Source organism: Microcebus murinus, chromosome 19 (assembly GCF_040939455.1).
Source record: "Microcebus murinus isolate Inina chromosome 19, M.murinus_Inina_mat1.0, whole genome shotgun sequence".
NCBI classification, from domain to species: domain Eukaryota; kingdom Metazoa; phylum Chordata; class Mammalia; order Primates; family Cheirogaleidae; genus Microcebus; species Microcebus murinus.
In genome coordinates, this window is record NC_134122.1 from 30,113,128 (window position 1) to 30,139,668 (window position 26,541).

At 59.1% G+C, this 26,541-nt stretch overlaps 1 protein-coding gene across 1 annotated transcript; it reads right to left on the bottom strand.

The window, feature by feature from the left end:
- Positions 1–26,541, bottom strand: RASA4B (RAS p21 protein activator 4B). The gene is made up of 21 exons (XM_012759079.3): positions 26,363–26,541; positions 21,645–21,701; positions 20,077–20,190; positions 19,513–19,574; positions 18,240–18,369; positions 16,217–16,298; positions 15,541–15,672; positions 15,188–15,279; positions 13,833–13,950; positions 13,444–13,594; positions 13,144–13,208; positions 12,728–12,840; positions 12,297–12,489; positions 12,037–12,174; positions 11,367–11,511; positions 11,080–11,249; positions 6,738–6,875; positions 5,232–5,367; positions 3,704–3,824; positions 726–790; positions 1–585 (listed from the first exon to the last, which is right to left on the bottom strand). Exons 1-21 carry the CDS (start codon positions 26,425–26,427, stop codon positions 458–460), a joined length of 2,415 nt encoding a protein of 804 aa, XP_012614533.2. The 5' UTR covers positions 26,428–26,541; the 3' UTR covers positions 1–457.

Sequence of the window (26,541 nt, forward strand, 5' to 3'; positions counted from 1 at the left end):
TGGCAGTCTCAGCAGGTTTACTGTCGGTGGCAGGTGAGTGGGAAGGGGTGGAGAGCGGGTGGGGTGGCAGCCAGGAGTGAGGGGTGCTGAGGTCGTGGCCTGGCACCCTGGGGCCCATGCTCCCACTTCTCTGCCCACCCGGGCATGGACCTTCCCAGGGGTGGCTTCTGGCTGCGTCTATCCTAGGCAGCAGAGGAGGGTCCCTGGAGAGGCCGGGCCAGTGGCAGCGATGGCTGGAGGGGCCACAGACAGCGGCTAGGCCTCACAGAGGAGTAGGAGCCACCGCAGTCCCGAGATGTCAGGTCAGCCACGACAGGACGGGCCCAAGCTTATCAGCTCTGGACCTGGCTCCCCCCACTCGCCCTGCCCAGCGAGGTGCCTTGGGGAGGGTCCAGAGGGCTCCGGGGGGTCTCCAAGCGCCTGGCAGGGGGCTTGGTGCGGGAGTGCAGGGTGGGCCTCACGTCTGTAGCTCCAGGAGGCGGGTGGGCTCTGAGGGTGGGGGGCTGGTCGGGCTGGAGCTGCAGCTGTGGGCCTCCCGGAGGTCTTGCAGCACCTGGAGCAGCTGGGCCAGTGGGTCCTCGGGAGCTGGAGGCAGACGCAGCTGTGAGGGTGGCCGGCAGGGCCTCGGAGGCCAGAGGGCCCTGGGAGCAGGCCTGGGTTCCCCACCCATGCATCCCTGAAGGTGGCTGGGGATGCGGAGGGAGTCCCAGATGGGAGGGACCTACCTTGGTCAGGGCCTGTGGGCTCAGCGCCTGCCTCTGTGTCCCTGCTTGGCTCCCGGAGCTTCTCCCTATGGGGGAGGACGGAGTGAGGGCCTGTGGCCACAGCCCACCCTGCCTGAGCTCCTGGCACCCTTGCTGGGAAGGCTGGTGACCCAGCGTGGGCCTCTAAAGTTGCAGGTGGCTCTGGGGCCGGGAGCTGACTCTCGAACTCTCAAGAAGCAATATGAGCCCCTGGTCACCTTCCCGGTTCCTTCTTCCCCTCCACCACCGTGGGTAACCAGAAGGGCTGTTGGAAACCAAGCTCAGGCCCCGTCCCTCTCACCTTGCAGTGCCCGTGGGAAATAGCCAAGTGGGGCCTGAAAGTCCCCTAGCTGGCCACAGAGTGAATTTCTTTCTTATGGGGCAGGAGACAATGACATGTTCCTAACAGGGCTCACCAAAGACACCAGGCCCTTACAGGTGTGATTCTCCTCGTGTTTACAGGAGGGACGATGAGAGATGGGTGGATCCCTGCTCGAAGTCCCTTAGGTAGGAATTCTGGCTTAGTCCTTTTCACTGTCTCCTGGTCTAAGTTTCTTTTTAGAGATGTGGTCTCGCTCTGTCACCCAGGCTGGAGTGCAGTGACATCATTGTAGCTCACTGCAACCTCCAACTCCTGGGCTCAAGCGATTTCACCTGCCTCAGCTTCCTGAGTAGCTGCGATACAGGCATGCGCCACCACACATTTAATTTTTAAATGTTTTGTAGAGGTGAGGTCTTGTTATGTTGCCCAGGCTGGTCTCAAACCCCTAGGCTCAAGCAATCCTCCTGCCTTGGCCACCCAAAGCACTGGGATTACAGGCATGAGCCACCACACTGGTTGACAGAGCAAGACCCCGTCTCCAAAAAAAAAATAAAAGCAGTTTTGCCCTCAAAGGGGCAAATGGAAAAGCAGCCATGCTTGGAGGGAACGTGAGGTCACAGGAGTGCTCATTCTTAAGATGGGGACAGAGTTTTTGGGGGCTGAGGAAATGATCCAGCAGAGATAGAAAAATCCCTGAAGGTGGAGGTGGCGACCCAGCAGCAGCACAGCCCCCGCATGAAGGACACAGCGGGCAGGGGCCTTGGCAGGAGACTCGGTTTGTCAACGGAACGAGAAGGCGGAAGACGCAAGCGCAGGTGATGCAGATGGGCTGGGCTGTGTTTGGGGCCAAAGTGGCACAAATGGTATAGGGCCATGTGCCAAAGGGGTGAGCAGGGACAAAGTGTAAGAAAGTCAACAGAGGGCAGCCCAACCGAGCAACCTGCTGCAAGAGTGGTGGGGGGACACTGGGCAAAGATGTGGGTAGAAAAAGTGGGGCCCTCGAAAAGCGGTTCCTCCAGGGAACGCAATTTTTGATGAGCTGCCTGGGTGCAGGCCGGGGAGGTGGGGGCAGCAGGTGCGGAGGGGCCAGGGTGGACAGGTCCCTCTCTATCCCTGGACTACAGCCAGGATAACCAGTCTGTAGTCCCTGGAACCTGTGATTGTCACCTGACATGGCAAAAGGGACTCTACAGACGTGATTAAGGATCCTGAGATGGGCAGAGGATCCTGGGCTCTCCAGGTGGGCCATAAACGTGACCATGAGGGTCTTATGAAAGGGAGGCAGGAAAGCCACAGAAGATGACGAGAGGAGGGAAGCAGAGATGAGAGTGGTGCACTTCGGAGATGGAGGAAGAGGCCCCGAGCCCAGGAAGTTCAGTGGTTTCTAGAAGCTGCAAACAGCCAGGAAACAGATTCTCCCTTCCAGCCACCAGGAGGAGGAACAGCCCTGCCAACATCCAGAACTGCAAGGGAATAAATCCGTGTTGCTTTCAGTCACCAAGTTTGTACTCATTTGCTAAAGAAGCTACAGGAAGCCAGCACAGCTGTGGACCACGGACAGTGGATCTGAGGTCCTGGTGGGCTGGATCCAGAGGAAGTGAGCTGGGATGAGGTGGGGACATTCTCAGGATAGCAGGTACGCAGGTGGTCAGGACCGAGGGTGCCGGAGCCAGGGGACTTGGGTTTGAATCTCGACTCTGCCACTTCCTGGCTTAAGTGCAGATCATAAGAGCAGCAACCTGGGTCGGTGGCTATTAAATGAGTTCACATGTGAAATGAAATTAAAATGGAGCCTTGCAAATGAAGAGAAAGAGGAGGAGGGCAAGTGCTAGGGCATGGCCGTGGGTGTGAGGGTCCAGGTGGGGGTGGTGCATGCATCCCGTAGTGGAGGATGAAGTCACCGAACAAGGGGGCAGGAGTGTGTGGGGGGCAGCGAGCCAGGGCCACTCCATCAGAGAGCAGGTGGCTGCAAAGTGGCTGCAGCTCACAGGGGAGCAGGTGTTTCCAGATGGATGGTGTGAGCTTTGAAGGGTTTTCAGGAAAGAGAGAAACCCTGGCAGAGTTGATGAGGAGCAAAGAGGACCCAGAATGCAGGGGTGTGGGGAAGAAGAGCCCCGCCCGGGCAGGCTCAGGGAAGCTGAGCTCTCAGGAAGCCCTGGCCTCACCCCCCTAGATTCCCAGTTCACGGGGCCAAGGCATCCTCCTGTCTGAAGTTGATTTAGGACAGCATCCTGTTTTTTCTAAGCTGCAGCCAGGACCAAGAGCCCCTGGACTAAGCGAGCTGGCCGAGGAACCCAGGGAGCTGGCAGAGGGCAGGGCCTGCACTCCGAGGGCCCTGTGAGCTGGCTGGGCAGGTTGGGAGGTGGGCTCAGCCCAGGCCAGGAAGCAGACATGGCCCTGACCCTTGGGTCCTCCATCCTAACCTGAGCACCCTGTGCTGCAGAGGTGTTCCTCAGCCCCAACCAGATAGTGTTGTGGGGTGGGAAGGTGCTGGGAGCAATTAGAAGAGGGGTGGCCAGCCACCATGGACCAGCAGCCCTGAGCCCAAATCCCAACTCCAGCTCTGGTCTGGCACTTCCCCCGGGGCCACACAGGCTCTCTTGCATGGGATTCGCAGTACCCGCACAAGCCTCCTCACCGCAGGGCGGGCTCCACACCCAGCAGGTGCCGGTAGATCAGCTGGGCCTCAAGGTCATGGTCAAGAGGATCGTTCCACTCCTGCAGGGTCACCCGAGACCGGGTCTTATCACAGCCCCGATCTGGTGGCAGAGACAAGGCAGAGTTACGAGCAGGCACTATGGCACCACCATGTCCTACTTCCTGGCAGTACATATGGGGAAACTGAGGCCTGAGGAAGCAGAGGTATGAACTCAGGGACCCTCAGTGCAGAGCTGGGCAGAAATTACAGCCTGGTACTCTCCCAACTGTCTGGGGGCAGAGGCTCCTCTTGGATTTGGCTCCTGAACCATGGGATACATTACTACAGAGCCTGGGAGTTGTGCAGGATGCAACCTAGGATCACTTTCTGGAAGGTTTCCTGCCTAGGAGGGAGCAGGGAGCAGCCTGGAACTATGAAATCATGGTGAGGTGGGCCACAGGGGGTTGGTGCCTAGAATGAGCTGGCCCTGCCACTCGCTGGCTTTATGACCTTGTTTGAGTCATCTGCCTTCTCTAAGCCTCAGTTTCTCCTCCATAAAATGGGATAACAGGCCCTGCCTCTTGGGCCACAGTGGGCCCCATTTCACCAATAACGAGGGTATGTCTGTGGTAGTTATAGCCAGAAGCTGCAGGTCAGGTCAACCAGCCAGCAATGCCCTTGCAAAGAGCCACCAAAAGCCATGCCCACCCACTGCTCAACCACAAATCCAGGGCAGGACCAGAGCGGTGGCTCAGGTTCACATGGCCTCTGCCACACAGGGCTCTGGGGACAGAGACTTGGCCTGGTCTGAAGGCCAAGGGGCTCCACATACTGCTCCAAAAGCAAGTGGGGATAAGCTAGGGGGGAGATCTCGAAAGTTCTAGGACTGTGCTATCCAAGAGGGTAGCCACATGAGGCTATTTAATTAAAATTAAGCAAAATTAAAAAAAATTTAAACTCAGCTCCCCAGCTACACTAGCCACATTTCGAGTGCTCAGCAGCCACAGGCACTAGTGACTAGAGTATTGGACAGTGTGAAGACGCACCATTTCCATCATCACCAAGAGTCCTTCTAGAAGCTCCTGTCTGCTGTTCCTCCAGTACCCAAGGCCCAGGCCCTCCCAGCCACAGCTCCAATAGCAGGCTGCCAGCGTGGGAATGGCAGCGTGTTTCCTGGGACACTGGTCTGCAAGGAGCTCACTGGGCAAGAGGAGGGTTCCCTAGGGTTCCCCGTCAGATGAGTTTGGGAAGTGCTCGCAGGGTTACACAGCATTAGAAACAGGATTCTAATGAGTTTTCAGGCTTCTTTGGAGCCTTCCACATACTCACTCCCATGCATCCCACATGTCATGTGGCGTTTCCCAAACTACCTGGTCTCGAACCGTCTTTGCCCAGAGCACATGGAGGGGGGTCAGCTTTCCTCAGGTTGCCTCCCCCAGGCGCATAGGCAGGGCACAAGGGCCCCATGCACCGGCCTGAGGCCTGCCAAGACAGATGCACAGCATGGGGCCCAGGCCTCCGCACCTACCTGTCCTGTCTCTCTGGTGGCAGCAACTCCACTTGTCCCCACGGAAGATGCCGGGGTGGTAGGAGCCCAGCAGGCCAGAGTTGTTGATGCTCACTTTCCGCAGTGCAGACAGCCACTGGTTCAGCTCATTCATGCACTGTGGGGGACACAGGAGGGGGTGGCCGGTTCAGAAGTCACCTCCTACCAGGACGCCCTCCTTCCCTGCAGTTCCCAGCAGCCCATTCAGCAGCTGTAAGTTGGGGAAGGCGCCCCCTGCTCCAGCGTGTGCCCAGGCACACGGCCTGCTCGGCAGAGCGTGGGCTGGATTCTAGCCACTGCCGGCCCCTCTGCCATGCCTGTGGGTATCCCAGAACCTGCCAAGCATACGTGGTGGCCCTGCTGTCACCACTGTTCCCTGCAGCCTGATCCAAAAGGGAACCCCTAAAGGGTACAGCCCCAGGGGATGGGCCTGTGACCTCCTCCCCAGCTAAGGATAGTCACTCCAGGAGGAATCTAAAGTCCCTCCAAAGCTTGCCTTCCTCCCTGTTCTGTGTGTCCCTGCCCAGATACACATCTGGCTTGCCCCTCACGAGGTCCTGCTCAATGCCACCTGTCAGAGGCCCTCCGCGATCACCCTTTATAAAGCAGCACCCCTCCCTGCTGCACCCACTCTGTTCCCTCCTCTTCTGGCTTAGTCTCCTGAGGTTCCCCTAGAGGCACATCACCATCGGACACTTTATTTATTTATTTTGAGACAGAGTCTCACTTTGTTGCCCAGGCTAGAGTGAGTGCCGTGGCGTCAGCCTAGCTCACAGCAACCTCAAACTCCTGGGCTCCAGCAATCCTGCTGCCTCAGCCTCCCGAGTAGCTGGGACTATAGACATGCACCACCATGCCTGGCTAATTTTTTCTATATATATTAGTTGGCCAATTAATTTCTTTCTATTTATAGTAGAGACAGCGTCTCGCTCTTGCTCAGGCTGGTTTCGAACTCCTGACCTCGAGCGATCCGCCCGCCTTGGCCGCTCAGGGTGCTAGGATTACAGGCGTGAGCCACCGGACACTTTAAATGTTTAGTTATTGGTCCCCCTTCTCCCCTGGGATAAAAGCTCTGTGAGGGTGGCACTCTGCTCTGTCTGCCACCGTGTCCCCTCACCTAGAGTTGCGCCTGGGATATCTAGTAGGTGCTCAAGAGGTATTTTTTAAATAAATGAATAACTGAGTTTATAAATGGACGAGGCGGGTATTGAGAGGCAGTACCCACAGCCAAACACGTGCACGATACGTGACTGTCACGTGTTGATACACACACGGAAACACACAGGCGCCAACCCAGACTTCTGGAAACACAGTTTCCCACAAACAGGTGCAATATGCAAGCTCCAAATCACAGGGACATGGCTGTCCACGCACTGGACCATATGCAGACCTAAACACGGGCACCCATGGAAAGACACGGGCCGTGGCCTCGCTCCCGCCTCATCTCAGCCCACCCGGCCGCGCCCACGGCACCCGCCCGAGCTGCACCTTGCACTGCAGGTAGGTGGTCTGGGGCCTGCCCACGTCGTCCGTGTAGATGACCTGCATGACGTGCGAGCTGCCGAAGCTCTTCTCTTCCACCTTTTCTGCCGCCCGGATGTTCGCCAGCCTGATGAAGGCACTTTTCTGGGGCAGGCAGGGAAAGCGGGGCTCAGGTTTTCAGCCGGGGCCACTCCCCTCCCTGTCTCTGGGCCCCAGCCTCCCTTTCCACAGCACCTGGGGGTGGTGGAGGGGACCCGGAGTGCCTGCTGCTCCCAGGAGCCTGCTCTGAGAGTGGCCTCAGCCAGGGCAGAGCCCAGACTGCCAGTGACCACTGACCAGACTGCCCAGCGACTGGGAAGGAAGGAGTGGGGCCACTCGGGGGCTCCCCGCAAGCCTGGGAGCTTCGGGCTCTGGAATGGCGTCTGGACACCCCAAATTCCCTGGGCCTGCGATGGCCCAGGCCTTGTGCCTTTGCACTTACTAATTCTCCAACCCATCTTTGTTTTCCTAGGCTCTGCAAGCAATATCCCTTGCCCTGTCCCTCCTGTCATTATGGAATCTAAAATACACACATGTTCCTGAACGGCCCCTAACCTGCTAATGCTGAATCTACCCCACCCCCACCATCTGCCTCCCCTCCCCCTGCCTCTGGCATCCTCCCTCCAGAAGGCACCTGGGCCCCTCGACATCCAAGTGGCAGGTCCCCATGGCCCTCAGGATAACACCCACACCCCCAGCTTGGCATCCAAGCCCACCACCCCTCTAGCCTAAGGGACAGAGTAGGAGCAGTGCCACCTCTTGGGAGGAGCAGGGACACACGTTTGAGCCGCCTTAGCATGGAGTCTGCCAAAGGACAAAGGAGGTGGCAGGGCGCTCTGCCCAGCCCAGAGGGCTTGCTGCCCATGCTGCGGGCGTGCCCACTGGAGAGGCGGCAGGAAGGAGGCAGCAGGCGGCGCTGCACAGGGGGACGCACAGATGTGCCCGTGGAGGGCGGAGCTCAATGCCATGGAACTCCAGGTAGCCCTGACGGGGGCAGAGAGGGGCCTGCTGGGTAATTAGACTTTGCTGAGGCTGCGGAAGGTGCCAGGGGGACCTGAGGCTGAGTGGCTGCCTGGACTCTCAAGAGGCTGGGAAGTGGGAGGCCTGGGCTGAGGGGTCACCCCAGTGAGGACCAGAGATCTGCTTCCGGCCAGACAGGCTGGGGCAGGTGCTGCCAGCAAGGACAAGAGGGGCAGACGCCCAGCGTGGGACGAGGGGCTGCAAGAGAGCAGCAGGTGAGAGGGCAGCCGTGCCGACATCGAGAAGCCTTTACACTGACATAACCAGGGCGCACAAGGTGTGAAGAACGCAGCTGGGATTCCCCAAGGGGGGCGGCGCGGATTCAGGACCAGATTATCAGAGATGGCCAGGACGGAGCTGGGCTGGGAGAGGCTGGGTCACTGGGTGGCCATGGGGCCTGCTGTTCCAAGCTTATTTCCGTTGCAGCTAAGTCACAAAGTCAGGAGAATGTGATGGCCACCGTGGATGGTGACTGCAGATGGAGCGTGCCCTCTTCACCTGGGGATGCTGCAGGGACAGGTCCCAAGCTCTGTCCTTAGCACCATCCTGAGCACCAGTGACCCGGGGAAGGATCCATGTGCTCAGAATCAGAACTGGAGAAGACCTCAGCCAGCTGGAGCCAAGGGCCAATTGAAACAAAATCAAGTTTAAGAAAAATAAATACTAAACCCTGGCCACGAATTTGTTTTTTCTTTGACTTTTTTTGAGACAGGATCTTGCTCTGTTGCCCAGGCTACAGTGTAGTAGTGTCATCATAGCTCACTGCAACATCAAACTCCTAGGCTCAAGTGATCCTCCTGCCTCAGCCTCACAAGTAGTTGGGACTACAGGTGTGCACCACCATGCCTGGCTAATTTTTCTTTCTTTTTTTTGAGTGTGTGTGTGTGTGGAGACAGGGTCTTTCCATGTTGCCCAGGCTGGTCTTGAACTCCTGGCCTCGAACTCCTGGCCTCAAGCAATCCTCCTGCCTTGGCCTCCCAAAGTGTTAGGATTACAGGCATGAGCCACTGCACCTGGCCTGTTTTTTTCTTTCTGAAGAGAAAAATTATAAAATTACTTGAATCTCAGAAAGTGGAGTGTGAATCTACTAGTGAGGCAAAAAAGGAAAAAACCAAAAAAAGGAAAAAACAAAAAAGGCCGGGTGCGGTGGCTCACACCTGCAATCCTAGCACTCTGGGAGGCCGAGGCAAGTGGATCACTCAAGGTCAGGAGTTTGAAACCAGCCTGAGCAAGAGCAAGACCCCATCTCTACTAAAAATATAAAGAAATTAATTGGCCAACTAAAAATATATAGAAAAAATTCGCTGGGCATTGTGGCACATGCCTGTAGTCCCAGATACTCAGGAGGCTGAGGCAGAAGGACTGCTTGAGCCCAGGAGTTTGAAGTTGCTGTGAGCTAGGCTGATGCCACAGCACTCTAGCTGGGGCAACAGAGTGAGACTCTGCTTCAAAAAAACAAAACAAAACAAAAAGATGAGTCAAAGCAGTATTAACAGAGGTATAGTGGCCAGAATCAGGGAGGTGACTGTCTACTCTGCTCTTTAGTGTTCAGATAACACCCATGGTGCTGTGCTCAGTTCAGGTTGCCACAGTCTTAGAGGAAACTCTTAGAGCATGCCATGGAGACAGAGAAAAAGACTTTCCATTCATTCCCCATTCCCCATATAAAGCTCAGGGGTTAGGTTCTAGAAAACACACTTAAGGTTACGGTCTCTGCTGCATTAGAACAGAGGAGCAGAGCAAGGATCAAAGAAGAAAGCCACAAGAAATTGAAGCCTGGGCTTCAACTCCAGGCAAATAATTTCTTGGAGAGGTGGTCCATGACCCACACAGGGCTGGACAAGGTGACCTGTGAGATCCCTTCCAAGACTAACCTTCAGTGCTTCTATATTCCTGCCTCTGCCAGGAAGCCTTCCCTGGTTGTCCCAGCCTCTTCCTTACTCCTAGTCTCCACGAGCACTGTTCACACCCTGGCTCACTCCTGCCTCATACGTGCCCCCATAACTCCAGAGGATCAAAGCTACTGCCTACCATGCAGTCTTGGGGTTCCCATGGGGGAACCAGGCTGCAGAGTGAGGCAGACAGAGGCACACATCTCTGCTCCACCACACCCTACTAGGTGACTTCGGACAAGTCCCTTTGCACTTGTGCATCTTCGTTTCTGTGAAATGGGAATGACACCAGCATTCAGGCAAAGTGGGAGAGGAAGAGTAGGTGGCAGATGACAGGTGCCTTACCATGCAGCAGGCACGCTCCAGAACAGCCCCAACAGGAGACTACAAATGCTCCCCACCGCTGCACGCTCTTCGGGAGGGAAATAGACTTCTGCCACTGGGGCAGAAGCCAACCATGGGGAAGCCCAACTCAGGGCAGAAACCACAACAGTGGCCACAACTGTCTCAGACTGACAGGCCACCTGACTGGCTATCAGAGGTTGACAATGGGCAAAAACAGGGACCAGAATTAAATAACACCCATGTGGGAAGACCTTTCAATCCTGGGGATGGGGATGCATAATAATTAGAATCTGAGGGGTCTTTGGTGGGGGAGAGGCTGGGCCCCTCGCCTGGTGGGATCCCTCAGCTGGCTCCTTCACAGCACGGGGTGACAGGCTCCTTCACCCACCCCAGCCCCACCTTCACCTGCTCAGGGCTAGGCACCCCTGGCAGACCATCCCCATAGCCTGGATGACTAGGGGGTGGCCAGCCCAGCAAGGGGTCAGCAGGTGCATGGAGAGAGCATGTCCTTAGCCCGTCTTGAGAGAACAGAGCTTGCAGACCAGCCCAAGCGAGGAAGTGTCTTTAATAACACCGTCTGCCTGCACTGTACTACGCCAGGCCCCAGGTTAAGACCCTTGGAGACATCATCTCATCTAACTCTCAACAACCAGGTAAGGACCATGTTCCTAAACTTGCAGACCAAGAACCAACGCTCAGAGAGACTGAGACATTTCCTCTAAGTACACGTGGCTGAGCCAGGGCTGGAAGCCAGGACTCGGTGCCCGTTCTGGCTCCTCCCAGCCCCACCCCCCATGCACCTGACCAAGAAGCCAGGGCTGGACGTCATGGTCACTGCCTGCCCCACGTGGTGTGCAGCAGAGGGGCCCTATACTCATGGTCTGGAGTGGCCTGGTAGCTGACCAACGGTAAAGACACCAGAAACCTGGTCCCAGCCAGGCTTTCTTCTCTGACCCTGGTGGACCTCAGGTGTACTCTCAGGAAGAGAACAGGTGCCTCTAAGGTCCTATAATCTCCAGGAGCCCCTCTCGCCATCTTCCCTCCTTACCCACCTTGGAGCTGGGTGTCTTGGCGAAGCTGAGGGCCTCGGTGGTAAGGGAGAAGTGGAGCTTCTTGAAGGAGGACGACGTGAGGGGTCCCTTGCCCTTGGTCCTGTGGATGAAGAGCGGCCCCTCCTTCACGGGTGGCGCCTGCAAGCTCAGCGTCCGCTGCAGGTCCAGCTCTGTAGCGGGGCGGGGCAGGGAGGCAGGGGAAAGGGGAGCCTAGTGAGGGGGCGGGGCCAGGGCGGAGCAAACGCCAGCAGCAGGCGGTGGGCGGGGCCGCGCGGGAAAACACCCACCCTCCCTCTCCTCGATGTCCACGAGCTTGGTGATGAAGTCCTTCAGCTGCGCCACGCCTTGGCGCACGGTGGGCTGCAGCGGCTCCATCCAAGCCTCCTTGGCCCTGGAAGCCGGCGTGTCCATGTTGCCCACGTTCTGGACTGCCTGGGGGTGACAGTACGAAGGACCAGGCTCTGCTGGGACAGGGGCCCGGCCACTGCACGCCCCCAACACCCTCGCAAGCCTGTGCTTCAGCTGTAGTGATGGCGGCAGAGGCCCTGCCCACAGGCCCACTCCTGCCCCTCGGGGGTCAAGGATGGATCACGGTCTTTGAGGGCCTGATAATTGAGACCATTTGGACCCAACCTATTGACCTTCCTCTGCAAGTTTAACCTCAGACTGCTGCGCTGGGTGCCCCAGCCTGGGAGTACGTAGACTCTAGTTGGAAGGTCTACCGTGCGGCCTTGGGCAGCCTCTGACCCCTGGCGGGCCTGTTCCCTTATTTAGAAGATGGAGCTCAGGTGAGGCCCCCAAGAGAAAGCTTTGCACAGTCAGGTGCAGTAACCACGTGAGAGTATCAGCGGCCTCGCCGCAAGGCCTTCCCGGAGCCAGTAGGGGACGTAGTGCAGTCCAGGGGGGCCCCAGTCCAACACCCGGCCAGGCATCGCAGCCCGGTCCGCAGGCCCGCACCTTGGCCAGCAGGAGCAGGGTGCGGCTGGTGCGGGCGTCCGCGTGGCGCTCCCGCAGGTGGAAGAGCTTGGGCGACATGATGGCGGGAGAGAAGAAGCGCAGGCACAGAAAGCTGGTGACGGCGATGAATGGCACATTCTGGAGGGGTGCGGGAGAGTATGAGTTCCCGGCGCCTGTGGCTGCGTCACCGCCCCTCTGCCCACCTTTCCCCGCCGCTCTGGCCCCCGCCCCAGCCCCAGCCCGGCCGGCAGAGGGCGCACCTCGTGCTGGGCGCCCGGGAAGCGCTCGCGCACGCGCCGGAAGAGCTGGCGGAAGGTGGCGCGCACCACGGCGGGACAGGCGCGCACAGAGCGACTGAGTGCGCTCAGCAGCGCCCCCAGGTGGGCGCGCAGCGTCTGCGCGCTCTGCTCCAGCACCTCGGCCTCGGTCTGCGGGCGGTGCAACCCTGAACACCTGCGTGGGCCGGGAGGGGCGGCAGAGAGGAGTGCGGTGAGCGCCCGCACACCACACGGACAGGGGCTCCCGCAGACACAGGCGCCAGAAGGCATCAGCCGTCATATGGACACAGAAACGACACATAGGTGGGCAGGGAAGTGACAGGTAAGCCCAGGCAGAAAGCCACATACACACACTTGCAGACAGGGCCCGAACCCCCCCACCCACGGCACCCCCAGGGATTACCCGACCTCACCCTACATCCTTAACTTCCACTTTGCTGGGGTCCAGCTCCACGTACTTCTTCTCCTCAAACACCTTGTCGATGATGGGGCCCACGATGCTGTGCAGGTACCGCATCCCAGCCACCTGGGGCCACCACCAGCTTCTTTGGTCCTGTGCCCCCTCAGCTGCCCTTTCCCAGCAGCTGGCCTCTGCAGCCACCCCTGCACCCGCTACCTGAGGTATCTGCCCAAAAGGAGCCAGGTACACAAGCAGGGCAGCTTTACACGCTGATTCTCCACAAATGAATGAATGAATGAAATTCTTAACCTTAAAGGGCCCTGGACACTAAGACAGAATACTTGAGTTTCAGCTCCAACTGTCTCTTGGCCTCTCTGAACCTCAGGGTCATCATCTATAAAACAAGGATAGTACGCTATGCAGACTCACCTTCAGAAAAGACTCCATGGACTTTGAGGCCAGAGAGTTGCTCCGGAACAGGGTGTTGGCTTCACCTACAATCAGAGGTTGCAGTGGGTGGGGGGCACTGGGACAAGGCTTTGTGGGGAGGAGGACAGAGGACCCTGGGGCTGGGAGCTCTAAGCTAACCCTTCAGTAAAAGGCCTCCTTGCCACTGTCCCACCTCTGTCCTTTGTTCCATCTCCTCCCTCCCTCCCCTCTGCCCCCTACAGACCCCCTGCTCCCTGACCCCACCCTGCACCCTGGGACTGGTTCCCTCCCAGGACTCACTGGTGCGCCGCAGCTCCAGCTGGAAGAGCAGATCCAGAAAGTCCTTGGCCAGGCCCTGCCCCAGGAAGAGCTTGAGCAGGTTGGTGGCCACATCCTGGCGGCACTCAGTGCTGGTTGTCTCTTCGATGAGTGGGATCAGCTGCCCTGGGCCCTGCAGGAGGTGGCAGGCAGAGGCAGGGCTGGGAGAGGCACAGAGGAACCCAACTCTGAGGACCTTAGAGCACCATGGGGAAGGGGGCACTTTCCCAAGGAATGGCCAGGGGTGGGGGCACTGGGCACTGGCCAGCTCCTTACATCCTGAGAACTCCATGTTCTGCTCTGCAGAATGGGTTCAGAAGGACAGGCCTACCGTCGCCAGACCCTCCCACCTCCCCCTAGAGCCCCCTCACCTGGGCACCCAGCTTCACCTCATGGCACAGCAGCTGCACCAGGGGCTGGTAGCAGCCAGAGGGCAGCACCATCTCGTCCCGCAGCCGCACCTCCAGCTGCAAGGAGCCCAGGTTGCCCCTGGAAAGTGCAGCCTGTGACCTCTCCACCAGGGACCCAGGCTGTCCTCAGCCGTGCCCTCCCCTGCCCCCCCATGTCCTTCCCCCTCGGGGCCAGCCTCCCATCTCTCTGCTCCTGCCCTCCACCCGTCCTGTGTGGGTTCCCTGCATTGCTCTCCCAGGAGCTGCCCCTACTGCTTACTTCTTCTATCTGAAAGCCCTTCCTGCCTCTGCACTCATGGAACCTCTGTCTTCAAAGCCTGGCTCCCTGCCACCTCCAGGCTCCTGTGGCCCCCAGGCTTGACCCATGTGGGCATACAGGGCTCTCCAACCTCTAATCTATAAACTCCCAGATAATAGCAGTTTCATGTGAACACTTTACACTGGATGCAAATCTCCAATCCCATAATGACCTGCCAGGTAAACTGAGGCTCAAGCAGCTCAAGCAACTCGAGACAGATCTTACTACCAGGCTCTCTTGTTCTGACCCCTCCTAGGGGTGGTGTGGACTGAGGCTTAACATCCTCCGAGTCCCCTTTGCCCCCACCCAGCACATGCTACACACACACAGGCGTCAAAACAGGCCCTTGGCTGGGTCATCGGAAAAGCCCTGGTGCTGGATGCACCCGTCCACCTGCCCTGCCCTGCTAAGGGTGGGGATGGGGGGTCTGGGACCTTCTGCAGGGAGATAACACTGAACCACCTGAGGGCTGTGGATTGCCAGATTTGGTGAAATAAAAACCCAAGACACCCAGTTATATTTGAATATTTTTAGTGTATATCTCAAATATTTCATGGTCATTCTTATACTAAAAGAGTACTCACTGTTTACCTGAAATTCAGCTTTAGCAGGTGTGCTGTCTTCTACCTGGCAGCCCTATGCCTAGAAAATCTTAGGGAGTGACTCAGAGCTATGGCTCAGGGACACTGGCTCTGGGGACTTAAACCCTGGTCTGACATCTGCAGGGAAACCCTCAAAGGGAAAAGGTCTGATCACACATACTAGAAACTGCCAGAAGGCAGAAAACAGAGGACCTAGACTGCCTCCACACTCAGAGGACAGGGCTGAGCGCAGGGCTGTGGGAAAGGACAGGAGGTAGGTGTGGCCTGGAGGACAGGGATCCTGGCCTGGTAGGCTGAGGGCTGAAGGAACCCTGGGGCTGTGTCCCCTGACCCCTGAGCTCTGACCTGCCCTGCCTGCCTGCAACCAACTCTCGAATCACAGCCCCCAGCCCTGCTGCCAAGTCCCCAGCACTCACTTGTCCCGCCGGCTCTTGGACTGGTCCGGCTGCAGCCGGAACCAGCCCTCCTCCTGCTGGGCCACCCGGAGTCCCTGGACATTGACCACCACCTAAGGGCAGGGCAGGTGGGTGGGGGAGGGTGTCATGCTGGGGCTGGGACACTCAGGTCTCTTGCTTGCAAACTACCGTTCTGTTAGCGGGAAGGGGTCCCTGAGCACCAGCAGCAGTGGGGGGCAGTTGCTGGTTCTAGGGAGTCCCAGGCTTCCCAAGTGTCGCCCTCTGGGGAAGCTGGAGGGAGGTCACTGAGGGGGGATGGCTGGAAGGGAGGCCAGGTGCTGAAGGCAGCAGGTGCACCCCACGGTGGTGCTCACTTTGCCCAGGAAGTCGTTTCGGCTGACGAGGTCCCAGTCCCAGGCCTCCACACACAGCGCCTCCGTGGCCCTCTCCTCCAGCTCAAACTCAAAGGTCTCGTTCCAGCGAGGGTAGCATGATTTCTTCACGATCTGCCCGGAGAAGGGTAGGAGGGGGTGGGGCTTACTCCACAGGGCTCCCCAGACCAAGGGCAGAGCCACCCCAAACTCCTCCCTGGTTCCCTGCAGATTCTTTGCCTCCGAGGCTCAGCAATAGCAGAGGCCAAATGTCCTGTCCAAGCCCCCACCCATTTCTCAGATGGGGAAAATTGAAGCCCAGGGTAGGTAGGGACTCGTCCAAGGCCCCACAGCATTGAGAACCCAGACCTTGGCCCCTTCCACCAGGACTGAGCCCACCACCCTGGTCATTTCTTGGGGTGGGGAAGGCAGGGTGGGCCGCTGTTGGACTTTTCAGGTTACCCCCACTCCGGCTGTCTCGATCCCCTCCCTACCCCCCAGCATGGCCAGGCTGAAAGGGGTTGGCACTAGAGGGGCTGAGACCTGCTGCGTCCCCTCAGAGAGGTTGCCCCCTTCTCTGGGTGACTGCGGTCCCAATCTGACCTCCCAGGTGATGCTGAGGACAGGGCCGGCAGGGCCCTGAGCCTCCTATTGCCTCCTGGCCCACCAGCCTTCTCACCGAGGTCTCCTGCGTCCGGCCATTGTAGCGCACTCGGACAAAGGGGTCAGATGCGCCATTCCGATCCTTTGGGGCTAGGTCCCTGGTTGGGGGGGAGGGAACAGGTCACCCACTCATCATCTGGCACCGCCCCCCAGCTTATCTCCATTGGAAGGTAGCCATACCAGGCTAGAAAGGCCTGGGTCCACCTGGCCCCTCCCCCTCTGGGCCTCTGTACCGGCAGCCATCTCCCCAGTGTCCCCCAGGTGGCCAAGACTCCCCCAAGGTGGAGGCCGAGGCTCCATCTGACCAGGCAGCTGCTGCCCCTTGCTCTGGGGGTGCAGGGAGGTGAGTGCCACCGGGGAACAACCCAGTCCGAGCCCCCTGCCCTCCGTTCCCAGGACAGCCTGGAGCAGGGGCAACCTCTCTGAGCCTCAGTTTCCTCCCCTACCCACTGAGGCCTGGTGCCATAATGGCCTTCCAGAAGGCCCAGCGTTGTCCTCCTCCTTGGGGTGGGTGAGGTGCAGCCCTGAAAGACTGTCCTTCCCTCCCCACAGATGGCGCTTTACAAAGCCCAAGTCCGGTTGCCTCCAGCGCAGAACCCTTTGCAGAGGAACAGCAAAGCCCATGTTTCTCCTGTTTACTATAAACATCATTTTTCTGCCTGTTTCCTCTCCATATTTTAAGTTTTTAGCCTCTCGTGCCTGCCTTCCTTTCCCCCTCAAAACTGTCCAACAGAACTCAAGGTTTGGCCTTGAGAATGTGCCCAGAAACATAAGCAGAACGTGTTTCTTCTTCCTCTGCTGCGAGCAGGCATGTCTCAGGCTTCCAGCAGGGGTCTTGGCACAGAGGACAGCCAGGAGAGGCCTGGACACACCCCTCCCTCTCCTGGGACTTGCCAGGAGGCGGCGAGACTGGCCCAGCCACTGTGTCCCCAACAGTCCCAAGAGAAGAGGACTGAGAGGTCCCTGGAGGGAGGGGCTGGCGGGGGGGAAACACTTTGGTGTGCCTGTGTCCATGAGTGGGATGGGCGCCTGGGAGCAGCAGCCCCAAGGTCCCAGAGCCTGGCCACGCGTGTGAGCGGTTGCACACGTGTGCATGCCGTGTCCCAGACAGCCTGGTGCCAGGCAGGGCTGAGGACGCAGGGAGCCAAGGGAGAAGGGGATGGATGGGGGCGGGAGAATGAGTGAGCGGTGGGGGCATGGCTGTGGCTCGGCCTACGTCTAGCCATTTTCCATCCATTCCCATTTTCTCAGGGCAAAAATAAAGCCAGGGCAGCCACAGAACACGCCCCCTGTGCACATCCATCCCACACCCCTCATTTGCCAGAGAGAAATCTTCCTCCCAGACAGAGTGGCCGCCCCAGGGTGGGGGACACAGTGCTCCACAGGCCCTGGCCGGCTGGGGGCTGCCCTCCCGCCCCAGAGACAGGGAGGGCCTCCAGGGAGGTGGGTTTGGAGCCAGAAAGGAAGGCACTTCTCACGGGCTGTGACTCACACCCAGGCCCAGACAGGAGTGGAGCCTGCAGCTAAAAATAGCCTGGGAGTGGGGCGGGGGTGGCCCTGGCACAGGTGACTCAGGCCCACTGAGCCAGCCAAGCCACTGTCCCTCCTGGGGAGAACCCCCACCCTGCCCATCTGGAGATTTTCAGCAACTCTTTTCACCCCCGAACCCCACCAAGGACCACAGACACACCAGGCCAAGTTCATGTTGGGGTTAAACCTGGGGGAAACCCAGCCTTGGTGCTGGGGCCCTGGCGTCACAGTTCAGGGTCCCCCTGCACCCCCACCCCATTGCTCTATGATGCCTGAAGTTCCGCCATTAGAACATCACCCACTCCCTTAAGGGAAATGTCCCCTGAGTTTCCTAGAGATCACCCAGGAAACACCTGGGAGTCAGGAAACCCTCCCAGACCCTCTCTTGGGAGCAGGCTTTGATGGCAGGCGGCCCTGGGGCCAGGAGGCAGGGATGCAGGGAGGGGAGGCTCCTCAGTGGGTTTACTGGTTTCACGGGCCCCATGCCCGCACCCCAGCCCCCATCTCACCTGGCCTCCAGCACAGAGCAGCGCAGCCGGCGGGCGCGGGGCCCCGGCACCACCTCCAGCTGCAGGTGGATCTCGCCCTGCACCTCCTCGTCGGGGTCAACCTCCGTCAGGTGGGCCCACCCGCTGAAACCTGTGGGGCTGCAGCTGAGCCAGGGGCCCGGCCCTTTCCCACCAGCCCTTCACCCTCAGCCCCACCAGGCACCATGTGGGCCCTCCATAATCCCCTCAGAATCCCCTCGGACACCCTTGAGGCAGGGGCTGTCTTCCCCACTGACAGATGGGAAAACCGGGGGTCAGGAGCTAGACAGCAGCAGGTGGAGCAGCTGGGATTAGAATCTCAGTGAGGCCTGCGCCCCTACTACTGTGCCACAATACGTTCCATGGTCCTGACCCTAACTTATCACAGGACTGTCCTCAGTTTCCCCATCTTAAGGGGACAGTGGCTCTCTCCTAGGGCTGCTGGGAGGAGGGTCTGAGGGCAGGTGGGGAAGCTGCATGGGACCCTAGGGAAGGGCCTCACTGGGGCCTCTGGACCCCAGAGGGGCTGGCTGGGGCTGCAGGCGGGAGAGGCCTCCGGCCTGGCTGGGGCCAAGAGGTACCATGAGTCAGCAGAGCCTGCCGCCACCCCCGTGCCTGCCCCAGCCTCACAGACAGGAGCAGGTGTGTGCCGGGGAAGCCGGTGAGAGGGTCACGGAGGCCTGGGCACGGTGCCTGAAGCATCCAGGAACTCCTGGTCTGAACCCTCAGAGAAGGCAGGACCTGCCCAAGGTCACACAGTGAGGCTGAGGCAGGGCTGACCCTCAAAACCATGTCTGCATCCCCAGGAAACATCCAACGGGCTCTGCAGCCTTGGCTGGCTCCAGGCCAACCCCTTAGACTGAGGACAGAGGGGTGCTGGGGCCCAGGCGGAGGGGCCCCCAGAGGGTACAGAAGGTGCTATCCCCACTGGAGGAGGGGTTCCCTACCCCTCAGCAGTGCAGTAAGAGGGGCAGGCCTCAGACCCCACCATCGGCAGCCCCTCTCCGTCCTAGGGAAGCAAAGTCCCCCAAGTGGGCAAAAGAACACAGAGGCCGCAGGTGCAGGAGATGGCCACAGGCCCAGGCTTCTGGGAAGCCAAGAGATGGCATTCGCTGAGCACAGGACTGGGGGAGCCAGGAGGGAAGGTCTCTGAGCGGGAGACAGGCCAGGGGGTGTGCACACCAGGGGCGTGGGGAGAAAGCGGAGAAGTAGGAGCGAGCCGTGGACTCCCACCCCACCCCCCCCGGGATCTTACCCTTAGGGTGAGAGGCCAAGGTGTCCCTTGTAAGGCAGACCTTCCCGATAACGTCGTCCCGGCTAGAGGGTGGATATGGAGCCAGAGCTGGGCAGGGCTGCGGCGCCTGCTCCCCAAGGACCCAGCACCCCCCCCATCAAGTTCAGGGTTCCCTGTGGGGAGCAGGGAGGTGGGCACTACAGTCACTTGCAGTGTAGCTCAACGGAGTGGGACGTGTGGCTTCTGGATTCTGAACACTCAACATGGATTCTGGCACATGATATTTCTGTACATGGACCAATATGTGTGCCCACACACACGCCAAGCTCATGCTCTCTGGGTGCCCATTTCACAGCTCACACCCCCATGCACACGTATGCCTGTACCCCACACATGCACCATGTGATGTGGCTCGTGCCCCATGAATCCCTGCCCTGCCTCCTCCTAGGCCCTCGGGGCTCTGCCTCCCTCCAAGCTGCAAAAAGGCTACAAAGGGACGGGCGGTCCCAGCAGGGAAATGGGCCGGGCCAGGGAGCCAGGTAGATGGCCAAGTCCAGGCCCCAGCTGAAGCGTGGGGGTACCCACCTGAGGGCGTCCTCGTCCATGATGTAGAAGGCCACCGCATGGAAGGTAGGTGGCAAGTGCACCTGATACTCCTCACCCCAGAAGGGGCACAAGGTCTTCCACACAGTGGCTGTCCTGTAGGAGAGGACACTCAGCACCTGCGAGGCCACCCACTAGGCCATCCCCAGGCCCTGGGTTGGAGCCAGGCAGGGCTGCAAGACGTGAGCCCACCTTCCTCAAATCTCCCCACCCCCACCCCAGCAACAACGGGCTCTGCCTCAGATGCTTCCTGCTCAGACCCCACCGCCCAACGCCAGTCACCAGGCCCTGGCCTCCCTCCCTGCCCTGGATGGAACACAGGGCTGCCTCTAACCTGCCATTTTACATTTGGGGAAACTGAGACCACAGCTGGTAGTAGCTGGCCTCTGGTCACAGGACAGCTGCAGAGCTGGGACCACAAGCCTGGCCTCCCAGCCTCATATCCCTGAGGGTCAGAGCCTTGCCTCTCCAGACTCAGCAGGGGATAGGGGAGGACCCAGATTAAGGCTCAGGGACCACTTCTCAGGCAGGTCACCTGAACTCTGGGGCCTCAGTTTCCCTGTCTGTATTTTTTTTTTTTTGAGACAGAGTCTCACTCTGTTGCCCAGACTAGAGTGCTATGGCGTCAGCCTAGCTCACAGCAACCTCAAACTCCTGGGCTCAAGCAATCCTTCTGTCTCAGCCTCCCGAGAGCTGAGACTACAGGCATGCGCCACCATGCCCAGCTAAGTTTTTCTATGTATTTTCAGTTGGCCAATTAATTTCTTTCTATTTTTAGTAGAGACGGGGTCTCGCTCTTGCTCTTGCTCCCAGAGTGATAGGATTATAGGTGTGGGCCACCACACCCAGCCTCCCTGTCTGTATTGGGATAATCAGAGCCATCACACCTCTCCCTCCTTGGTCACCCTGGTTTGGAGACATTTGAGAGAGTGTCTCTTGCCTGCAGGGGGCAAGAATTAGGAGGAGTGGGCAACTGGGCAACGGACACTCAGGTGGGCAAAACAACAGAGCAACTCTGGCCATGGATTTGGAGGCAGGGGTCTGGGTGGGGAGGGGACAGGACAGCAAAGACCCTGCCCAGAGATCAGGCTCTGGGGTCAGCCAGACTTGGGCTCCAGGCTGGCTTTGCCACTCACTTAGGTATGTGACCTTGAGCAAGTTACTCAGTTTCCCTGAGCCTCAGTTTCCCTGAGCCTCAGTTTCCTCGTCTGAAACTGGGGTTTGATGATACAGTATCTAGCTCATGGTAAGAATGAACTGGGCTGGGAAAGGGTTAGCACAGGGCCTGGCAGAGACAGCACTCCATAAATGATAGCTGCGCTTACTAATCGTCCTCGTCAACATCTGTCTCTCTTGGGGACTTAAGGACTGTAAAGATGAGCAGAGTCCCCACTGAGTTACTGGCAGCTCCTTCTCCAGCTCTTTCTTGAGTCCTAGCTGGTGCAGCAGGCTTGGGGGCCCTGGGGAGTAGGCGTTCCCAGCCCTCACCCGTCTCCAGCAAAACGCACAGCCCTTTGGGAGGAGGGCGGGGGCTGGCGAGTGGGCGGTACCTGATAATGGGCTCATTGTCCACCTTCACGATGCAGTAGGGGTCGCTGCTACCAGTGCTGCAAGACAGATGGGTGGGGGGTGGGGCTGGAGGGAAGCCAGCAAGGGGGGTGCGCAAGGGTGGGGTCTCCAGCAGTACCCTTCCTTTCCCTGGGGGATGGGAAGTGGGGGACCTGCAAGACACAGTGCAGGGGGAGGAGGTACCTTATCCTGGGCTGGAGCCCAAAGGTTCCTCAGGGCCAAAACATGTACCCCCACCCTCAGCCTGGGAGCAGGGTGGTGAGGAAAAGGCAGGAATTTGTACCCCTATATGCAGGGGTGGAGAAGGAGGGGGGAGAGACAGGGCAGGGGAGAGAGGGGAGAGGAGAAGAAAGGGAGGGAACAGAGGGAGGAGGTGAGTGGGAGGGGATGCTTAGGAGAGGATGCCCCTACTTCCTGCCCACTCCCACCCCATGCCTGCCTCGCCCCAAAACAGAGTCCAAGCAACAGGCCCAGGCAAGCTCCTGGCACCCCTACCCTCCACACTCTCCCCCCAGCCTTTGCTCCTGCCATCCCTCCTGCCAACCTCAGGCTGCCCCCCCCCTCCATCCCAGGGCAGTTAGTGATGTTTGTCATCAGCTGCCTCCTGCCTGCTATGAACTCCCTGAGGGTGGGGACCACTTTTGTGTCCCCAGGGCCCAGGACGGGGCTTGGCAAGAGACAGGAGTGATTGAAAGAACAAACATAACAGTCTGCCCTGGAGAACTCCCAGCCATCTGGGAAAGGAGGAATGGGGACTGCTCAGGTTGGTGGCAGGTCCCTGGGGTTGAAAGGGGCCTTCAGCCAGACCCAGGGCTGACACTGGGCAAAAGGGGATTTGATGACTGTCTCTAGAACTGTTCCTCCTTCCTTCCATCCATAACAGGGAAGCGCATTTCTGTGTTGCAGATTGGGGAACTCCAAGTTCCGCTTCCCTTCTCAAAAGGGGCTCTTCCTGCAGAGGAAGCCACTCAGGGCACAGAAGCTCTCCCGACATAGACAGGAAATGTCTAGCCAGGCTGTTTTCCCTCCTATAAAGTGGGAATTGTAATCCCAGCTCACAGGGCAGCTGCCCTGAGTCCCTGAGATGACATGACAGGGCCAGCCCCTTGGAGGTGGCCTTCCTGAGACTCTGCTCCTCTGCCTGTCACTTCCACCCCCACCCCCCCATCATTCAAGAGCCCCTCTGCAGGACATCTCCTGTGAAGACCCCAGCTTGCATCCCACTGGCCCAAAGCCAGGGGACTCCAGGCCTCAAGCAATGAGGCCCCTGTCCCCGCCAGGTGCTAGGCTGCAGGACCCAGGAGCCATACATGTATTTGTTGAAGGAGCTCAGAGGAAGCAGGGAGAGATCAGTACTAGCCGAGGCAATGGGGGGACCTCTCTGGGCTGTCCCCCACCACTGGACTGCTACTACTTCCTGGCCTGGGGGACTCTTGGGCCAGGCAAATTCTTGTCCACCCCAGCACTGCCCACTGCTCAGCTCTCACTCGGTGAATGAATACACGAATGAATGGTGAGGCCTGGTGCGCATGGTGCAGGCCTGGAGGCAGGAACAGAACTCCGGTGTGCAAGGGCTGTGATGAGTTGAGTGGCTAGATCAGAAGGGTGGGAAGGGGACAGTGTTAAGAATGGGCTGAGGCCAGGTTTAAGGACCTAGGCCCAACCATGGTCCCTAGTGAGCTGCTGGGACCCAGGTCTGCCTAGCGCCTTCTGCCTGGTGAGGCCCCTGAGCGGGCCCCTCTCCCACTTCTCCTTCTGCAAGCCAGTTGCCACTGACCTAGCCTGGCTCCTTGCAGGCCTCTATATTTAGGGCCTTGGCAGTTTCTAGGCTATAAAAGGGGGAGGACCAGGGAAAACCCCGAAATAGCCCTGGGTCTGTCCCCAGGGCCACTGGACGTGGGAGCCAGGGGGCCACTGGTCACCATGAGCCTTGGCTCCTGCCCAGCTGACCCAGGTGTCCAGGGATGGGAGGCAGTGGGAAGGAGTGTGGCAGAGCAGGCAGGCGCTGGAAGCTGCTGGGGATAGGACACACAGCTGAGCTCTGCACCCTGAAGCAGAATAAAAACCCACGAGTGGAAGTGGCAGGAAGGCAGGTGGCAGCCATGTGAGGATGACTCCCTCTTTAGATGGGCCACAATGAGAGGTGGTGAGCTCCCGTCCTCAGAAGTGGGCCAGCTCTGGCTCAAGGGAATGCTGCTCAGGAGACAGACCAGGGGCTGGTGAGGCACATCAAGACTCTGGCACTTGGTCACAACCTCCTGTGATCCCCAAATCCCTGCAGCCAGATGTTTTGCATGAGATTTCCAAAGCTCAGTCCCCTGAGCCCATGACAGGCTCACAGCCTTGAGTGAGCTATGATTCTTGGCCTGTCCGAAGCAGACAGAGGGAGTTCAAATCCTGACTTCTCTACCTATTTGCAGTGTCACCTAGGCAAGCGATTTCTACATGCCAAGCTTCAGTTTCCCCATTTGTAAACTGAGGCTAACTACTGTATACAGCTAATAAAAGGATTAATGGGAAGGTCCTCAACACCTCTCATCCCCCCTACTACAGACAGGTTCCTCAGGGCACCGGCACCAGGAGTGCCAAGATGAATGAGCCACCCCCCACCCCACCCCTACCCCTTGTCCTCACAGTCAGGCAGCTCCTAAAGGAGCAAGTGCCACACCAAGGGCTGCCTCCAGCAGGCTCACAGGCATGAACCCTGCCAAGTGCACCAGGGAAAGCCCTGGGGAGGAGGAGAAGTTTGAGAGGGGTCCTGAAGGAAGAACAGGAGTTTTCTGGAGGACTCCAGGGGAGCGCTGGAAGGCAGAGGCCCCACCCATGTGGGGGGCGGGACTGTGAAGGGCAGCTGCCCAAAGGGAAGGGAGGGGGAAGGTTTAAGAGATGGTTGACAGATTCAGGGCTGTGTATACAAGCTGTGTGTCCACCAGCCACCACTGGGAAGGAAGGGAGAGGTGGCAAGTAGAGCAGGCAATGGGGCAGGGCCAGTAGGAGGCACAAATGCCCAGGTAGATGAGGCCCCTGGCCATGCCTTTGCCCACAGCCCTCGGCTGTGCAGAGGCAGGGCTGGGTAGGGAACCAGGCACCTGGGTTCCCAGGTAGACACAGCCCAAGACTTTTGCTGCCCTCCTAGAGCCTGGAGCCAGGCACTAGGGTCAGCTGCTTCAGAGATGGGGGGGAGGCGACAGACGGAGGGGCTGCTCCTCCCAGCCGCCACCAGCCAGAGGAGGCCAACATGACCTAGTTACTGAGCCCGTGGGGTGGGCCAGTGCTTAGAGGCTGGGCCTGGGGGCTGAGACCTTTCTCAGAGCTAATCTGTCTTCCCGCCCCACAGACCTCATTCCCAGCTGCCACACCACTCCTCCCCAAGCACAGAAACCCACCTTGAGATCCTCCACCCCCCTCCCTCACTCATTGCCATGGCAACTGCTGAGCTCGCCTTGTCAGGCCCAGGGGGCCTTGAACTGGAACTGCTTGCAGTGGCACTGAGTGTGCTGTGAGAGGAAGCTCACAGTGGCCACTGTACTGAGAGAGAGACACCCACCCCTACACCACCCCCTCACCCCTCCTGGCCACTTCTCTGCATCCGGGAGCCCCAGGGGTGGGAAGGCTCCAGCCCAGCAGACTTTGGACCCGACACCTCCTCCTCCTCTGGGCTCCCCTTCCCCGCCCTCCCCCAACTCCTCCAGGCAGCCAGTGCCCCTCAAGTTTTGAGCTTTCCACCTTTCCCTCTAGAGAGCTTTCAACCCCTAGTTTACAGAAGGGAAACGGAGGCTTCGGGCCCACGGAGCTGCCTGAGGCTGCACGCGGGAGAGCTGGTGGCAGACCCAAGATGAGGAGCCAGTGATTGGGGACTTAGCCCTGGGACCTACTGAGAAGGGTGCGACAAGGGGCTACTGAAACCTCAAATCTGGCCAGGGACCAGGGTAATCCCTAGATGTCAGCACCTGTTAGGAGTCCTCGATTCAAGACCTTGCTCTGCCACTTGGAGCCAGCATTTCAAGTCTCTGAGCCTCAATTTCCTCATCTGTAAAGTGGAAGGATGAGAACTACCTGCTGGGTGGTTGCAGGATTAACAGGATGGCTCAGAGAAAGCCCAAGGCACAAGTGGGCTCAAGCGACAGTTACCACCCAGCCCCCTCCCACCGTCTGGCACCTGACCTGTACTCACTATTCAGGCCAGTACCTTTCCCCCTGCCCACGTGCACAGCAGGAAGCCAGGGACAGCCCCAGGGCCCCAGGGCCTGTTTCAGGTGCACACTCCAGGGTACTAAGGGCTCCAGAACTACTAAAGCAAACCCCTCCTTTGTAAGGGGGCATCCCACCCGCTCCAGCCACACCCGGGGCAGTTCACCAAAACGTCTCCCCTGCGACGTCTCCCCGCACACCAGCTCCTGTCCCATCAAAGCCCCTTCCCCTGTGAGCCGCCGTGCGCTCTCTCACCAAGCCCCCTGACAGATCCCCGCCCCCTCCGCAGTCCCCAGCCCTCTGTGACACTCTCCCCCTGTTGTCACTCGCTCTCTGGAGCTCGCAGCAAATCTCACTGTCCCCATTTTCCCTGCCCGTCCCCCACCGCGGCCACACTCCCACACTCTCGCCGCTGCTCCACTTTCGGGTAGACCCCGGAAAGGTCAGGCGTAAGGGGGGCAGCGCCCTTCCCGGGAAAGTTGGGGCTCCCACCCCCGGCCGCGCTCACATGTCCTTGGCAGGCAGGTTCTTTCCCTCCACGATGCGGATGGACAGCGAGCTGCGCTTGGCCATCGCGGGTCCGCGACGCGGGGTTTTGGCTGGGAGGAGCCGGACGCCAGGGTCCGGGAGGGCGGACAGCGGCGCCGGACTGGGCGCCGCGGGGGACTGGCCGCGCCAGGCAGCTAG